General features: G+C 44.4%; 1 protein-coding gene across 1 annotated transcript; it reads left to right on the top strand.

Moving 5' to 3' along the window:
- The first annotated feature begins 2,156 nt into the window (after positions 1 to 2,156).
- On the top strand, positions 2,157 to 5,449 carry LOC124673668 (cell number regulator 2-like). Its single transcript, XM_047209702.1, has 5 exons — positions 2,157 to 2,413; positions 3,256 to 3,319; positions 4,244 to 4,408; positions 4,712 to 4,777; positions 4,873 to 5,449. The coding sequence occupies exons 1-5, from the start codon at positions 2,157 to 2,159 to the stop codon at positions 5,098 to 5,100; spliced, it is 780 nt and encodes a 259-aa protein (XP_047065658.1). The 3' UTR covers positions 5,101 to 5,449.
- The last annotated feature ends 11,383 nt before the right edge of the window (positions 5,450 to 16,832 follow it).

Below are 16,832 nucleotides of genomic sequence, written 5' to 3'. Positions count from 1 at the left end.
TTAGCGCATGAAGAAACCATCGATTTTTTTTTTGATAAACTTTTGTAGGCTATCCTTTTTGTGACAACCCATGTCTTTTGCACGCGCGTGTGTCAAAAAGCTCGTTCTGCCAAAACGCCACTGAAACCTAGTTTGGTTTAAAGCTAAATGCATTTGAAAATTCAAGAGTTTTTTAATGCACGTGATTTCATAGTTCATACTCAATTAGGATCCTTAGGTTAGTTCAGTGCCTTAGATTTTCAGTGGACTTCTCTCCTCAGCATACACACACACACTCATGTCTGTATACTCAACACAAAAGCCTGGAACACGAGAACTTGCTTGATTTGCATAGAAGATAGAACCAGTCTCCAACAAGAAAGAAAATGGGAGACGTCAGAACAGAAGAGCCATTCTGTTTGGGTTCGGCAGAACTGCTCCAAGCAACGACGCAACGCAGCATGGACATTAAGTATAGCGTCACCAAAAGCCTAAAACCTACCTGCCTTTCGCCAGGACTACAAAAACCAATATAGGGTTCATTAAGCTTTCTTTCTAGATTTCCTTCTTTTTATCTCATTTTCCATTTCATTAAGCTTTTGCATTAGGTGTTTATTTTCTTCCTCAATGTCTCTGGAATTCCTGCTTCTAATAACACCATCATTCTCCAATTGATCCAATTTTTCCTACGAATTTGAAAAAACAAATTTGGTTCAAAATTATGTGCACAATTTTAGTTCAAGAAGAATTTAGGAACAGGGGAGGCCGGAGACGACGAAGAAGCTTATACCTTTGACGGCGTCGCAGCACCTCTCGTCGCCGTGGGGTAGTAGACGACCGACGTCTCCTTCCATTCCTCCTCTGCCCATCTGCTTCCGCCACCGCCGCCATTGAGCTCACGGCCCACCGTCGACGCCATTGAGCTCATGGGGCAGCTCCTGTCCGCGAGGCACCTCCCTCGCTCCTCTCGTAGGGCACCCTGCTCCTCTCTCGCCGCCCTCCCGCCGACCTGCTGCGCCGCTCCTCTCTCGCCGCTCGCCCGCCTCGGTCAGCTAAGCTCACGATCTACTTACTAGGGTTGGAGATTCGTGCGAACGACGATACCTGTCACGATCCAACGGGCAGTTGAGATAGGCTTGAAATAGAGAAAACAAAAAACGTAGGGGGTTATTAGCAAAACCAACACAGGCCAGCGCGTCCAAACTGCCAGCGTGGATGACACTTGGCGGCTTCTGATTGGCGAGGACCATTCTTGAACCCGATTGCAAGTTCCTGGACTAGGTTCTCACCTTTTGCAAGTAGTGGGACCAAAGCTTCACATCGTGTGCAAGTTCCTGGACCTGAAGTGTAATTAGCTCTGAGTATACACATAGCGGAGTCTATATCACCCAACACAAACACCTGAAACGCGACACCTTTCTACATTTGCATAAAATGGTTGGAACAAACTCCGATCAGAAAGAATGGGAGACGTCAGAACAGAACAGCCATTCTGTTTGGGTTCGGCAGAACTACTCCAAGTCCAAGCAACGCAACGCAGCATGGACGTTAAAGTATAGCGTCAGCAAAAGCCTAAAACCTACCTGCCTTTCGGCCATGACTACCAAAATTCAGGTGCACGTTTGGTGCCCCGTAGCGGGCGGCTGCGGCTGCCTTGGAACGGGATAAGAACAGAGAGACGTGCAGCCACCCACCGCTACTGACATGCGGGCCCGAGTCATATGGACCTACCACAGCCAGTCTGGACTGGCGCGGCGGCCCAATCCAACCACTACTAAACTACTCCGATCACGCGCGATATTTATCATTACAACACGCGGCTAATTACCCGAATTAACCACCGGTAATCCAGGCAGCCCCTACCCGCTGCTCGCTCACGTGCTCCCCAACATCGCTCGCTGAAACGTGGGACCGCGCTGGCAGCCATATCCGTCCGGACCCACCTGTCGGCGCCCAAAAGGGCACAAAAGTTGGTGCGGACTGGTGTCCGAAAACTTTTTAATCGAATGCGCTGTGCTTTCCCTTCCCGTTCCCCTCTCCCCCGATCGGAGGCGCTTAATTAAGACGTTAAAATCCCGGCCGCGATACCCAAACCCAGCAACTACGAAACAAAAGCTTCAGGTTGGTTCAGGACAGCTGCAAGAGAGAGAGAGGAGAGAGACGCAGAGGAAGAGAGAATGGCGGCGACGGAGGAGGCGTCCACGGCGTCGAGGAGCCAGCCGAAGAGCCAAGGGGAGGACGAGGAGGCGATGGCGGTGCTGGACTTCGACATGCTCTGCGCGTCCGTGGCCATGTCGGCCGAGCGGAGGAAGGGCGCCGCCGGGTTGGCGGCGGCGGCGAGCGAGGGGCCCGGCGGAGGGGTGCAGAGGATGTGGGAGGGGGACGTGGTCATCGATTGCTTCGACGACCAGCGAATCGCGCTCGAGGCCGCATGGTAGGTGGAGCTAACTCTTCTTGCTCGTTCCATTAAAGCTGTTGTATTGGTTGGAGGATCTGTTCTTGCTGGTTGCGTTGCCAGGGGAAAAGCTTGGAGATTTTAGCGGTTTAGCTCAATTTCAATTCCCCCCTACGGCTTGATTGATTGATTTGCGCGGATTTGGGGCATAAATTCCGCCTTCTTTGTTGCCGAGTCGACAGGGAATATTTCGCCTCTGCTGAATACTGCTTCAAATGTCATTTTTCTTTCTCAATTCATTAAGATTAGAAAGATATACTACTGGAAATAAATAGGAAAATTTATCTACAGCTTTAGTTTTCTGTCTTGGATTGTTGGCTGGTTAGCCGCAACACTAAAACCCATCATAACTCGACCACAGTACCTGAATTCATCATTTCTAGATGCTTCCTAGCTACAATCGTACTAGAAGAAACAACAGACACGTTTAAGATAGGTTAGCAGGCAACATGAGGGCTTTCCCAACCTATTTTACTTCTACTTGTCCATGGAGAACACTTTTCTCTGATGAATACTGCTTGAAATGACATCTCGTGCCTCTAATTTACTTTTGAATAACAAGGATCCACGGGCGATAAATTATAAAATTTAACTCGAATACTTCCTAGCTTAGATCGTGAAAGAAAAGTCAACATGTTTAACATAAATAAGTTTGCGGGGAACATTCCCAATGTGAGGTCTTCCCCCCTTGTTGTGCCTTTGTTCTATCCTGCCTTTGAAAAAGATTCCATTTTCTGCTCTTGTACTACTTTTCTTTTTGATGTGCAACTGTGATCAAACTTCTCGCTTTAAATTTCATGTTTACTTGCTACCACTTGCAGCTGCCCATGCTATAGGTTTGGCAAGAACATGCGGAGAGCCAATCTCGGATCTTGCTTTTTTCAGGTACAGATAATACACAGAGCAACTTACGGCTATCTTTTGTCCATTTCTTGCTTGTCATTTCTTTTGTGCAAAAATCTTGGTCACTCTGCGTGTAGGTAAGCATGCAAAACATGTTGACGTTAGTATTTGTCACTGTTGCTGGTAGGAGGTAGGAAACTGTCTGTTCAGGGTGTGTTTTTTTATTCCGTTGCCGAATGCAGAATGTACCTTATAGGTCAAATTTATATAGTCTAGTTGACTATTACAAATACAGTTGCCTGGAAGAGTTGAAGTGTGTATTTTTGTGACTTTTATCTATGTATTCTAATTTCCTCCTAATGCCAGATAGGTGGACAGATTTGTTAGAGTGTCTGTTGTCAAATTCCTGAAATGAATTCCACTTTCATGCTAGTTATTTAGAAAATTGTAGCGGTCATATGCTTTTACATCAGCAAAGATAATGCACAAGATGTTTGACTTGCGAATGTGAACATCATTTGCTTGGATAATTATATATTTTCGTGGGCTTAGACCTGGTCAACCTGAATAGCTTCCTGGCATTTTTTCTAGCTTGTGCATCCCCTGAAGGACAAGTTATAGTAATTTTCTCTAGTTATATTATATGTTGGAGGGAATGTGATTGCACGTTGCACTTTGCGGAGGGATAGCATGTCTTACTAATTTAGCCTCTGGGTCAGTCTTGAATGTTGATTTCATGCAACTTTATCTTTGTTGTGCTTATAATTAAACTGTTCTTGGAGTTCCTCATCTCATTTATACTACATGAAAGATGTCTTTTCTCTTCAAATATATTGTCAGTTTTTGTTTTCCTTTGGCAAAGAGATAAAACAAGACTGAATTTACCATAAGTGTACTTCAATGGAGCTTTGTTGTCTTCTTAAGAACTATCATTCACCCTTCTGACACAAGATGAAATCATTTCAGGCAATGGCTTACTTCATTTCGTTAGTTGCTGTTCTGGTCAGCTTAATTGCCTTCTCAGTGACAAGGCATCATGTATATTTATACATGGGACTTGGCTCTGTTATCTTGATAGCAATCTACACCGGTTACTTCCGGAGAAGAATCAGGAAGCAGTTCAATATCCTGGTAAGTATTTCTTGAAATTGGGATTTTTAAATAAAGTATTCAAACAGGTTACAAGTGCATTTTTGCTTAATGCTGTTGACTACAGTGGTTTATCTTCTCTGAAACTTATTGAGTTACAATATTGATAATTTGCCATACTATTGCCACTTTATATCTCATGACTATTTTTGTGAACTTTTGAGTAGATATTGGTATATGTACTATAAATAACCAAATATGAAGCTTGGGAAATGCTAGACATCCCATTGGCTGGAATCTGTATTGTGATCAAGCTAACCAGTCACCCATTTTGTGTGCTTTCAGGGGACCGATAGCAGTCTAGATGACTGTGTTCTCCATCTAATCTGTCCTTGCTGTACCCTGTGCCAGGTTATATACATAGATATCCCCTTGAAATCCAAGTTCACTAGATTTGTGTATTTTTGATAGCTTGACCTGATCGTTGCTTCATTTTGAATAAGCAGGAAGCGAGAACTTTGGAGATGAATAATGTCCAGTGTGGTGTCTGGCACGGGCGGGGTGATACCATTTGTTTAGGGAGTAATGGTGAAGGAAACAAGGCCTTTGCTGCTCTACATAAATCCTCATTTGTGCCTATAAAATCTCCCGAGTTGTGTGGCATGGACAGAATATCAAGTGGTGCTGATGAGCATCAGCCGCTTGTTCCGTCAGTGCAACTAGAACAGGAGTAAGGAATTGTTACGTTCTGCGGTACAATTCCAAAAGTAACAGGTGATCCTCTCCCGCGTGTTCTTGAAAGAGGAAAAAGGATCACTCTGCAGCGAAATCATCAGTCCAGCAATGGTATCATCTGTCCTGTGATTCTTTGCTTGTTTGCTGTATCAAGTACGAAGAACTGGCTTGGCAGCAACCTTATGCTGATGGGTGCAGTTGGCCTGCTGTTGTAAACACTGCGGTGATAATGTTTATCGTGCACTGGATGTATTAAGGGTATGCCATGCCAGTTCTTACGTCATGATGTTCAGGGCTTATGTCTGAATCCCAAGTGTAAATGTTGCTTGATGCAACGATTTTCAGTAACATTGTCCATGAATTAAAATGAATGTTCTACATCTCTGATACCACCTCTGTTCCATAATATACTTCGTTTTGAAAAACTAAACTAATTTGCCAAAACATACTATATTGCGGAACAGAGGAAGTATTGTTTTTTAAAATTCCTTCCATTGCTCTTTACTAACACCGTTTACCTTTTCTCTCTCTCTCTCTGAGAACTGATAATTACGTATGTCAAGTACAAACACAGACAGTGGGGTGGGTTTGGCTGGACAGAGCACATCCAGATCCATGCCGAAGATATTCATGGGCAAAAACTACATGCTTTACTACATATAACATGCAAAAGGGAAAACTCAGTTGGATCGAATTTTGTGTGTCCAGCCTCCACAGAGATATGTACTCCAGAGCACTACACATGGATCAGGTTTCAGAGCAAACATGACTTTGTTAAGATAAACAGATGCACTCCAGAAAAGGTTAAGCCTTCTAACAAAGTTTTGAAAAGTTGCAATAATACAAAGGCTACTGCCTCCTGCCTAATGCAGAATGGTTCTGCCCCTTTTTACCTTTTGTCCTACTTGTGGGACGACCTTTCGATTTCTTAATCATCTGGGATAAGGAAGGAGGAGAGCTCAGTGTAGTGCTTTAGGGTAGTGTTCACAACCTTTGCCAAGCCACTGAAATGTCTGTACGTGTTCTGCATGCGTTCTTCCACGGGGTTTCCATCTTTAGTTCTCGGGGGCACATTTTTGTTTGTTCTCATGAATCATCATCAATCAAAAAAAAGTCGAAACGGCTCCTGAGCTATATGTTTCTCCTTTTTTTAATAAATTTCGAAACAATACTTAAAACCCCAAATTTCAGAAATACACATGTTCATATTTCTGAAATACACATGTTTGAGTCTAGACTTGGTTCTTTGTACTTTTTTTCAGAAATATGAACATGTGTATTTCTGAAATATGAACATGTGTATAGTGGGTTTTCTGCTGCTCCCTCGACCCACTTCTTTTTTTTATATCCCCTTTTTCCCTAGTTGTAACAAAGGGTTCTGAAGCTTGGTTGAAAAAAGATATTTTTCAATAAAGAGAATATATTAATATCAAAAAATACCAATTACACACAGCCTCTGCAACAACGAAACACCCTAATAGCAGTACGGATGCACACAGCCAAAAAAAGATAAAAGAAAACTAAGAAAGAAAAGTCCCGCTATAGTATTCCAGGCCTAGAACAGTAATACATCCACCCCTAGACAACACCTGAAATACAGACTCTCCAAAAGCGACGCCTCCAAGAAGGAAACAGTGCACCAGCACCGTCGCCCGATCAAAGATCTTAGGTTTTCACCCTGAAGATAGTCCCCGCTCTCAAAACAATGCCTCCAACAAGGTCATTGCCAGGCACAACCAGTTAAGGTCAGACATTGGGTTTTCACCCTGAAAGGTAGAACTCTGAACTTCACATGTGCTGCCGCCCCCACTTTCATACCACTGTTGCGAATCCCGGAACACCAAGCAAGTTCCTCAACATCGCGGAGACTTGAACCTTCTTTAGCTAATCCCCCAATCCCGCCTTCATGAAATTCTCTGTTTCTGACTTCACCATGGACCAAAAGTCTCTTGATGTCAGCACAGAACAGAGCTTCGCGCCGCTCCCTCCGGAACCAAATGGTCGGAATAAAAGCATGGGTGCGGGCGATCAAATACCACCCGATCCTGTGAACTCCAGGCAAAAGATGCACTGTTCCATTCGCTGTTGGAGCCTTCCGGACCTCATCACTCCGGCTAGATGAAGAAAGATCAGCATAGAAGATGTCTTCATCTTCGCGAAAGAAGAACCCTAGGACCACCACCATGAAAGCCGGAACGGCCAGCCCCCACGCCGCCGCCATGGCTGGGAACCGCGGTCCATCTTCCTCCTTCAACCTGGCCAGTGGAGGTCAGCAGCGATCCCGTTGCCGCCCTTTCCCCGCCGAGTTCCACCACACCACCGCGTCTCCCGCCATGATCTAGGTGAAGTAGCCGAAGGCCACCGCCACCAGACCCGCCGTCCACCGTCGCCGCCCCTGGAAGACCAAGCCTCCGCACGAAGGGGAGTCCATGGACGCGCCACCATTGCCCCTGCCTTTGGCAGCCGGATGCGGCCACCACCGCCGACCCCGATGGCGGCAACGGTCAGGAGGAGGAAGATGGGCCGCCTCTTCTTGGGTTCGGGTCATCGCTCGGAGCCGCCTCGCGCGAGACGACCCGAGGCGAAGGTGGGAAGGGATGAGAGGGGATGGGAGGGGTCGATGGTGGAGGGAGGGAGGGAGACGGCAGCGCTGGGAGGGTGGAGGGGTGGCGGCTAGGTCAGGGATGTAAGGTTTTGATGAAAAAAAAGATATATGTACATATTTTCATCAGCATATCATTTCAGCTATGGTCTACAAAATATTTGGATGGTATCTTCGTCGTGGAGTTATCCTCACCAAAGACAATCTTGTTAATTAAGCATAACTGGCATGGAAGTACTCGGTGTGTTTTCTGTCAATATGACGAAACTATCAAACACCTTTTCTTCCAATGTCGGTTCGCGGGATCTATATGGTCAATCATCCAAGTAGCGTCTAGCCTTTATCCTCCGACTAGTGTGACCAATGTGTTTGGAAATTGGCTTCATGGTATCGATTCAAGGTTCAAATTACTTCTTAGGATGGGCGCGCTCGCAGTTATGTAGAAACGACAAGATTTTTAATGATAAAAATTGCTCTATCTTGCAGGTTATCTACAGATGCACAAGTATTCTCCGTTTGTGATTACCTCTTCAGCGAGTGGAGAACCGCGACCTATTTACAGAGGTCTGTACACGGTTGGAGGCTGCCGCGAGGGACATTTTTTTCCCTACAGCAGCATAATATACGGATTGAAACCCCTCCTACATCTTAGGCGTTTTACACTTCATTGCCTTGATATGTATTATACATTGTTATCGTTTTTCAGACTTTCGATTCGAGACTTATAAACGACAAAGGTTATACAGAGGCCGGGTGTAATTACTTTTTAAAGTAATAAATCGTCCATTATCAAAAAAAATCTATGATCTACACAAAAGAGACAAGCATGCGAGCTAAACACAAGTTTTTTTTGGAGCCACAATCCTAGAAATTAGTATACCATTCAGTAAAAGTTTGCACATATGTGAAGACGTCCATACACATATGCGGAAAAAAAATTGATTTGAAAACTTCTAAAATATATATTTATTTTCGTACTTTAGAAAATACCAGACTCAATAATCAAATCACTGTATCAAAGGAACTAATCACTACAATCATTTTCTCATTTTTCAATGAAGAGAATATATTAGTATCAAGATGATACCAACTATACTTCGTATTTGTAACAACGTAATGTCAAAATCTAGATGAAACATATCCCAAAGCGAACAACGACTCACAACAACAAAAATCGATAGCAACCGCCACCATTGGCAGGGGCCACACTCAATTTCTCATGATCTGCGTAATTCCTTCTTCTATGGCAGTACACTCAAGCAACTATATCATGGAAAATGTATTTAAATAAGTTTTGGAGAGACAGTAATACTTTAGAGAACAATGCTTGTTTGGACCTCAGTTCATAGGAACACACTATTTGCCAACTCCACTGAGTCTCTTAAACTTAGAGCATCTTCAGCCGCGTTCCCCCAAACGACGTCGGATCGAATATTTGTGGGACGTGTTTTCTTCGTGTCGCATTTGGGGAATGTTGCTCCCTAGGCGCGTCCCCCAAACGCCGCCCCCAAACTTTTTTTATAGGATTTTCGAAAACACAACCATTTATGAAACATAACATACAAATAAATATGATTACCAAAATTGTTTTTAAATTAAAATACAACAAACAATAAAACAACTAAACAAATGTAATAAATGGGGCTAGATCAAGGCGCCGCGGCATTTGCTGATAATTCTTTGATCCTCCACGTATGCTCAATGAGATAATTTTGAAGTTTCTCGTGAACATTGTTGTCACGAATCTCTGCGTGCATGGCGGGGAAATCAACAAAATCTACGGGCAACTCATGATCAACCTCTGCAAGAGTGCCCTGACACTCATAGGGACCAACATGTCTTCAAACCGGATTCTTGCGGTTATTCTCGATGATCATGTTGTGCATGATCACACAAGCATGCATCACCTCCCACATTTGGTCGTAAGACCATCTTAGAGCAGGGTACCGGACAATTGCAAATTGAGCTTGAAGCACACAAATGCCTGCTCGACATCCTTCCTGCAAGCCTCCTGTCGCGAATCAAAGTGGCAATTCTTCTAACCTGATGGAGCGGGATTGTTTTGACAAAAGTGGCCCATTTTAGATATATACCATCGGCTAGATAATAGTCTTTGGTATATTGGTGGCCATTGATATAATAGTTGCATGGTGGAGCATGACCTTCCACTAGTTTGTTGAAACCGGAGACCGCTGCAACACGTTGATGTCATTGTGTGATCCCGTCGTTCCAAAAAAAGAATGCCAAATTCACAGGTCATAATCTGCCACAACTTCAAGCACCATATTACAATATCCATGACGCTCTTTGTATATACCTTGCCAAGCAAACGAGTAGTTCTACCATGACCAGTGCATGCAATTGATGCTTCCAAGCATCCCAGGAAATCCTCTCGCAGCATTTTATGCCATGATCCTTGCAGTCTCTTCTTCAGTTGGCCATCTCAAGTAGTATTTGCCAAAATTTCCCACCACAGCTCGGCAAAACTTGTACATGCACTCAATGGCAGTAGACTCACTCATGCGAACTGTCAAAAAAAATACTCACTCATGCAAAGGTAGTCGTCCTGTGTATCGGTAGGTGCTCCGTATGTAAGCATCCTCATGGCGGCGGTGCACTTCTGAATCGACGAGAACCCGGCAACGCCTATAGCGTCGTGCTTCATCTTGAAGTAGGGGTCGAACTCTCGAGCCGTGGAGGATATTCATGAAAAACCCTTGCTCATCACATACCGGCACCGGAAATTGTCGGCATGTGCTGCGTCATCTGCGAAGTAGTTGTTGTGCAGCATGGTATGCCCCTCCATCCTCTGCCGGGACTTCGACTTCTTTCTTCCCGACCTTGATCCTCCGTGGCGCGGCCTCTTCCGCTTCTCCGCCTCGGCGTCAAGCATGTTCTGGAGGGACGCGATGATCAGCAAATGCTTCCGAATATCGTCGTCGAAGGCTTGCTCGTCCTCCAGCAGTCGGACAAGCATCTCGTCGTCGCTATCCATGTTTGAAGTGAAATCAATGGTAAAAATACAGCCGCGGCAGACGAGGCAACGAACAATGACATATCGCGCCTACCTGACAAAGCGTCGAACACCTTATGTGCGCGGAGGTGGGGCGGATTTGACGCCGCGTTCTAGGACGCGCTTGCGAAGCGGCGGCGGTGAAAAGGCCGGCGAGAGAGCCAACCACCACAACGGTGCCCGACTCAGAAGAGATCTTCCATCGAAACGACCGGCAAATCGAGCAGCGGCGGAGGGTGGGAGGCGCGGGAGGGAAGGCGCGGCGAGAAATAAAAAAGCGCGAACCAACCGTTATGGAAGTGGTCCTCGACAGGTGGGAGCCCGCCTTGCTTTTCGTTGTGTCCGGCGTGCCCGGAGCGTCCTGTGTGAACCGTATATGGGTTCGGGGTGCCGGACACCGTATTGAATCACGCCAGACGAAAGGAGGCTTTGGGATGTGCGGTTTGGAACGAAATTTTGTCCGGCGCGCCCTGGGATCACGGCTGGAGATGCTCTCAGCGTTCTCAAAATGGAGTCTACAGTGTAAAATCTGGAGGCTTTTTTCTGTTGAAATTCAGCTGAAATCAGAGCTCATAACGTATCTTTTCATTTCTTTAAGCTAGCGAAGGATAGAGTTGGCATATTCCAGTCCAGTACTTCTGCATCAGTTACATCTTCTGAAAGTTTAACACGCACAAGACATGTCTGGCTTGACGCCATGACTAAACTGCAGTTTTTTTTTAATATTGTTTTGACATTTCTGCATGTGAAAACCATGTTTTCGGCAGTGAATATTTGTTGCTATCACGTGTGATCAAACCGTGTTTAGCATAGGCATGCACTCCACGAGCTTAATTAAACCGTGTTGGGTTGGTCAAGCTCATCTATATTCCCATTCTAGTAGTTAACTAAGTGCTCTAGAGAAATACAGACTTACAGTGGATGCGATGCTAAAGCAGGCTAAAAGCTATTTTTTTTTAGTTTAATCCTCTGAGGCCCATCGCTTTTAGGGTTTAACACGACTCCAACTTCTGTTCTGGTATTTCTTAGTGGCGAAGCTACTACGGCAGGACCCATATTAAATCATGTCATGTTCATAGCCATCAACAAAAGACCCAATCCTGCATAGTTTTTAAACATTGTCTCCCATGGGTATATCTCAGAAGTCACAGCTTTGCCTAATTTGGACTGATTGAGCGTATCAAGATGCATTAAACATCTCACTTTCCGCAGTACGCATCTTGAGTGGCGCCATACTAAAGCTCCAAGAGCTCGCATTGACTAGATTAGGGTGATTTTTTTTTTTGGCTTGTTCACGTTATACAGGAATGTTTGTGTTAAAGAAACATGGTGCACTGCTGATTTAGGGGCTGACATTTGTTAATTCTGGTGGAGGACGCACCTTGAGGTGTAACCGTGCAAGGGTGCTCTAGACTGCCAAAAGTATATCTAAAAGTCATAAAAAGTTCTGAAAAAATAATAACATTTACATTGTTATTGAATTTCAGGTCGAGAGAAGTGCTAGTTCGTGCGTATGTCCCTAGAAACTCTGATGTTGCAAATGCGGCCATAATGTTGTGAGTTAAGTGTCCACTAGGTCAACTATCAACTCACAATGTTTCTCCATGCACTGCATATTAGTTTTAATCAAAGTTAAACTTTGTTAGTTTGACCAAGTTTATATGGAAAAATATTTACAAGTTTTTGTTAAGCGTATCCCTATGTCTTGGGCCGCCTCCGTGTTATATACTGAGCCAATAGCTTGGTGTACAAAGTGTTGTTACATATCTTGAGATTCAAAAGAAGGAGTACCAACCTTAGGCACTGTGAATGCTGAAATTTTTGTATGTACTTCATCAAACGTTACAGAATTTCATTTTAACCAAAACTAATATGTAATGTATTGATAAGCATTAGGGAGTACTACTTTATCGTAAGCACATAACATCCAAACTTCTAGCCCTTGTGATAACAATTAACAAAATGGGTTCATTCACTTCTATTTGTTCAGAAATTATGACCATCTACAACTAGTAGTCCAATACTATTTAAAAGGACAAGGGGGCAGTCTATGGCTCTGTGGGCTTAGAGATAATTACTTTTAAGTCAACATTGATGGTCATCAAATCAAGATTTATCATGCCTTCGACACCTGCATGAAGACCAAGCTGTTCCAACGGCGAGGTAGAAACAATTATTTCCTGGTTGTCGGAGACATAGCAAAACAGAAAAGTTCAATTGATGAATCAGCACCTTGGGCAGAATTCAGACTAACATATAACCGCAAACTCATACATGCAGTAGAAATCAACACGCACACTCACATAAAAGCATATATGACTCGTATATATGCATATATGACTCGTATATGTAAGATTATGGAAACCACGCGTTGTGGTACCTTGTATTGATCAATATATAGAGGTTACAAGGCAGAGTCCGGGTCATACAATACACGGACAGCTATACAAGGACTACACATATACAACCGTATATCTATACAAATACAATACGGCGTATGCAGGGTCCACGCCGAGAAGTGCGCGAAAGGGGATGCGATCCAAGATTGCTTTAGAAGGCAGCCGATTATGTAACATCACGACTGTGTGAAGGGCCTCGACCAAGAAGCGAGGCGGCATGCTAGCTTGTATAAGGAGCGTGCGAGTAATGTCATTGAGAGTGTGAATAATGCATTCCGCTTTACCATTCTGTTGGGAAGTATAAGGACATGAAAAACGAAGTGCAATTCCATGGCGTTGGGCAAACAAATGGAGTAGGGAATTATCGAACTCGCGACCATCATCACATTGGACAGCTTGCAAGGGCACACATAACTGAGTAAGAGCCAAAGCATGTAGGGACGGCATGTGAGAGAAAACTTCTGACTTAAGACGTAGAGGGTAAACCGCAAGCATACTGAGTAAAATCATCTAGACACACTAGGTAATACTTCAAGCCAGAAATACTCTAAACAGGAGATGTCCACAAATCACAATGAACTACTTGAAATGGTGAAGTGGTTACACGATTGGTAGAAGAAAAAGGAAGGCGAACATAGCGACCTAACTGACAAGCATGACACAAGCTAGTTTTATTCGTATCCCTAGGAATAATACGAACAGCGAGCTAAAGTCTCCATGACGGGCCGCCCTGGGTGTCCAAGCCGACGGTGCCTGAGTGCTTGATCAGCAACGAGGAGTGTGTGTGGCCGGCTAGTGGAAGATGGACGAATGGAGTAGAGATATCTGAAGCTATTGCATCTGAGAATATCGGTCCTAGTTATAGGGTCCTTCACAGAAAAACCAACAGGGTCAAATTCGACGGAAACACGATCTGATGAACGGACAAAAGGTTCTTGACTATGAAAGGAGCAACTAAAACATTATGGAGGTAAAGAGGTCGAGATGAAGTGGAAAAAGGAAAACATGCATGTCCGGTACCGGTGATAGTAAGGGAGGAGCCGTTACCTACGACGACAACACGAGAGGAGACAGAAGGAGGGGACACGGAGGTGAGCATAACGGGATAGGACGTGAAGTGGGAGGAGCTGCCAGTGTCCATGATCCATTCTCTGGTAGGTGCTTGCAAGCCCATGGTTTGGAACTAGTTCATCAACGCGGCCTGATCCCATGAGGCTATCGATGGTCCTGGTGATGGCGGAGGGGTGGCGCTGAGTTCGTAGGTCGGCGACGCGGCTGCGTAGCCGTAGTTGTAGGAGATGGCCGCCACACCATAGGGCCCCTGCGCGTAGAAGGCATGCAGCGAGGGGGCATGGCGCGACACTATGCTGGTGTCGGGGCGTGGAAGGGCGGTCGGCCGAGGAGACCCCTTGGCCATAGGGCCATGATGTCTACGGGTGCTTCTATTCTTGTAGACAGTGTTGGGCCTCCAAGAGCAGAGGTTTGTAGAACAGCAGCAAGTTTCCCTTAAGTGGATCACCCAAGGTTTATCGAACTCAGGGAGGAAGAGGTTAAAGATATCCCTCTCAAGCAACCCCGCAATCACGATACAAGAAGTCTCTTGTGTCCCCAACACACCTAATACACTTGTCGGATGTATAGGTGCACTAGTTCGGCGAAGAGATAGTGAAATACAAGTGGTATGAATGAATATAAGCAAGTAGTAACGGCGCCGTGAAAATAGCTTGCTGGCGTGCGATTGATGGTATTAATATTGCAAGAAGTAAAGATGCAGTAGAAACAAGAAATAAGCGATGATTGCAGTATTTGGAAACAATGCCTAGGGATCATACTTTCACTAGTGGACACTCTCAACATTGCAATCATAATTGAATATAAATAAGCACTTCACTATGCTACTCTGAATTACTCTTTGGCAAGATAACGAACACTAATTCATCATGTAGGCAAACCTTAAAGATGTATTCCCAAGTACTAATAAACACCCCACGCTGTCACTGTGAGCATTCATAGGAGGTACTAAAACACCACAATTTCATAGAGACATCCAACTCAAATCATAACTCAGTGAATAAGTATTCTGTGAAATATAGCCTAAGAGACCCACACGGTGCACACACTGTCACCTTTACACATGTGGGACAAGGAGTCTCCGGAGATCACATAAGTAAAATCCACTTCAATAGCATAACGACATCTAGATTACAAGCTCATCATATGGATCTCAATCATGTAAGGCAGCTCATGAGATCATTGTATTGAAGTACATAGGAGAGAGATTAACCACATAGCTACCGGTACAGCCCTTAGCCTCGATGGAGAACTACTCCCTCCTCATGGGAGACAACAGCGTCGATGGAGATGGCGGTGGTGTCGATGGAGATGCCTTCCGGGGGCACTTCCCCGTCCCGGCGGCGTGCCGGAATAGAGACTCTTGTCCCCCAGATCTTGGCTTTGCGATAGCGGCGGCTCTGGAAGGTTTCTCGTACCGTGGCTTTTTCGTCTCGAAGATTTAGGTCAGGGACCTTTAAATAGGAGAAGAGGTGGAGTCGGAGGGGGTACGGAGCCGCCACACAATAGGGGGGCACACCCCCCCTTGGGTCGCGCCAGCCCCATGTGTGGGCCCCCTGTGGCTCTTCTCTGGTCCCTCCCGGGTGTTCTGGAAGCTTCGTGGATTTCTAAGATGCTGGGCGTTGATTTCGTCCGATTCCGAGAATATTTCCTTACTAGGATTTCTGAAACCAAAAACAACAGAAAACAACAGAATCGGCCCTTCGGCATCTCGTCAATAGGTTAGTTCCGGAAAATGCATAATAATGACATATAATGTGTATAAAACATGTGAGTATCATCATAAAAGTAGCATGGAACATAAGAAATTATAGATACGTTTGAGACGTATCAAGCATCCCCAAGCTTAGTTCCTACTCGCCCTCGAGTAGGTAAACGATAACAAAGATAATTTCTTAAGTGACATGCTATCATAATATTGATCAATACTATTGTAAAGCATATGAGATGAATGCAGCGATTCAAAGCAATGGTGAAGATAATGAGTAAACAAATGAATCATATAGCAAAGACTTTTCATGAATAATACTTTCAAGACAAGCATCAATAAGACTTGCATCAGAGTTACTCATAAAGCAATAAATTCAAAGTAAATGTATTGAAGCAACACAAGGGAAGATATAAGTTTCAGCAATTGCTTTCAACTTGTAACATGTATATCTCATGGATAGTTGTCAACATAAAGCAATATAACAAGTGCAATAAGTAAACATGTAAGAATCAATGCACAGTTGACACAAGTGTTTGCTTCTAAGATAGAAAGAAGTAGGTGAACTGACTCAACATAAAAGTAGAAGAATGGCCCTTCGCAGAGGGAAGCATGAATTACTATATTTGTGCTAGAGCTTTTCATTTTGAAAACAAGAAACAATTTTGTCAACGGTAGTAATAAAGCATATGTGTTATGTATAAGATGTCCTATAAGTTGCAAGCCTCATGCATAGTATACCAATAGTGCTTGCACCTTGTCCTAATTAGCTTGGATTAACATGGATTATCATTGCATAGCATATGTTTCAACCAAGTGTCACAAAGGGGTACCTCTATGCCGCCTGTACAAAGGTCTAAGGAGAAAGTTCGCTTTGGATTCTCGCTTTTGATTATTCTCAACTTAGACATCCATACCGGGACAACATAGACAACAGA

The sequence above is a fragment of the Lolium rigidum genome, chromosome 7, assembly GCF_022539505.1.
Source record: "Lolium rigidum isolate FL_2022 chromosome 7, APGP_CSIRO_Lrig_0.1, whole genome shotgun sequence".
In the NCBI taxonomy this organism is placed as follows: Eukaryota; Viridiplantae; Streptophyta; class Magnoliopsida; order Poales; family Poaceae; genus Lolium; species Lolium rigidum.
Note: the sequence above shows the minus strand (reverse complement) of the source record. Positions and strands in the feature narration are given on the sequence as shown.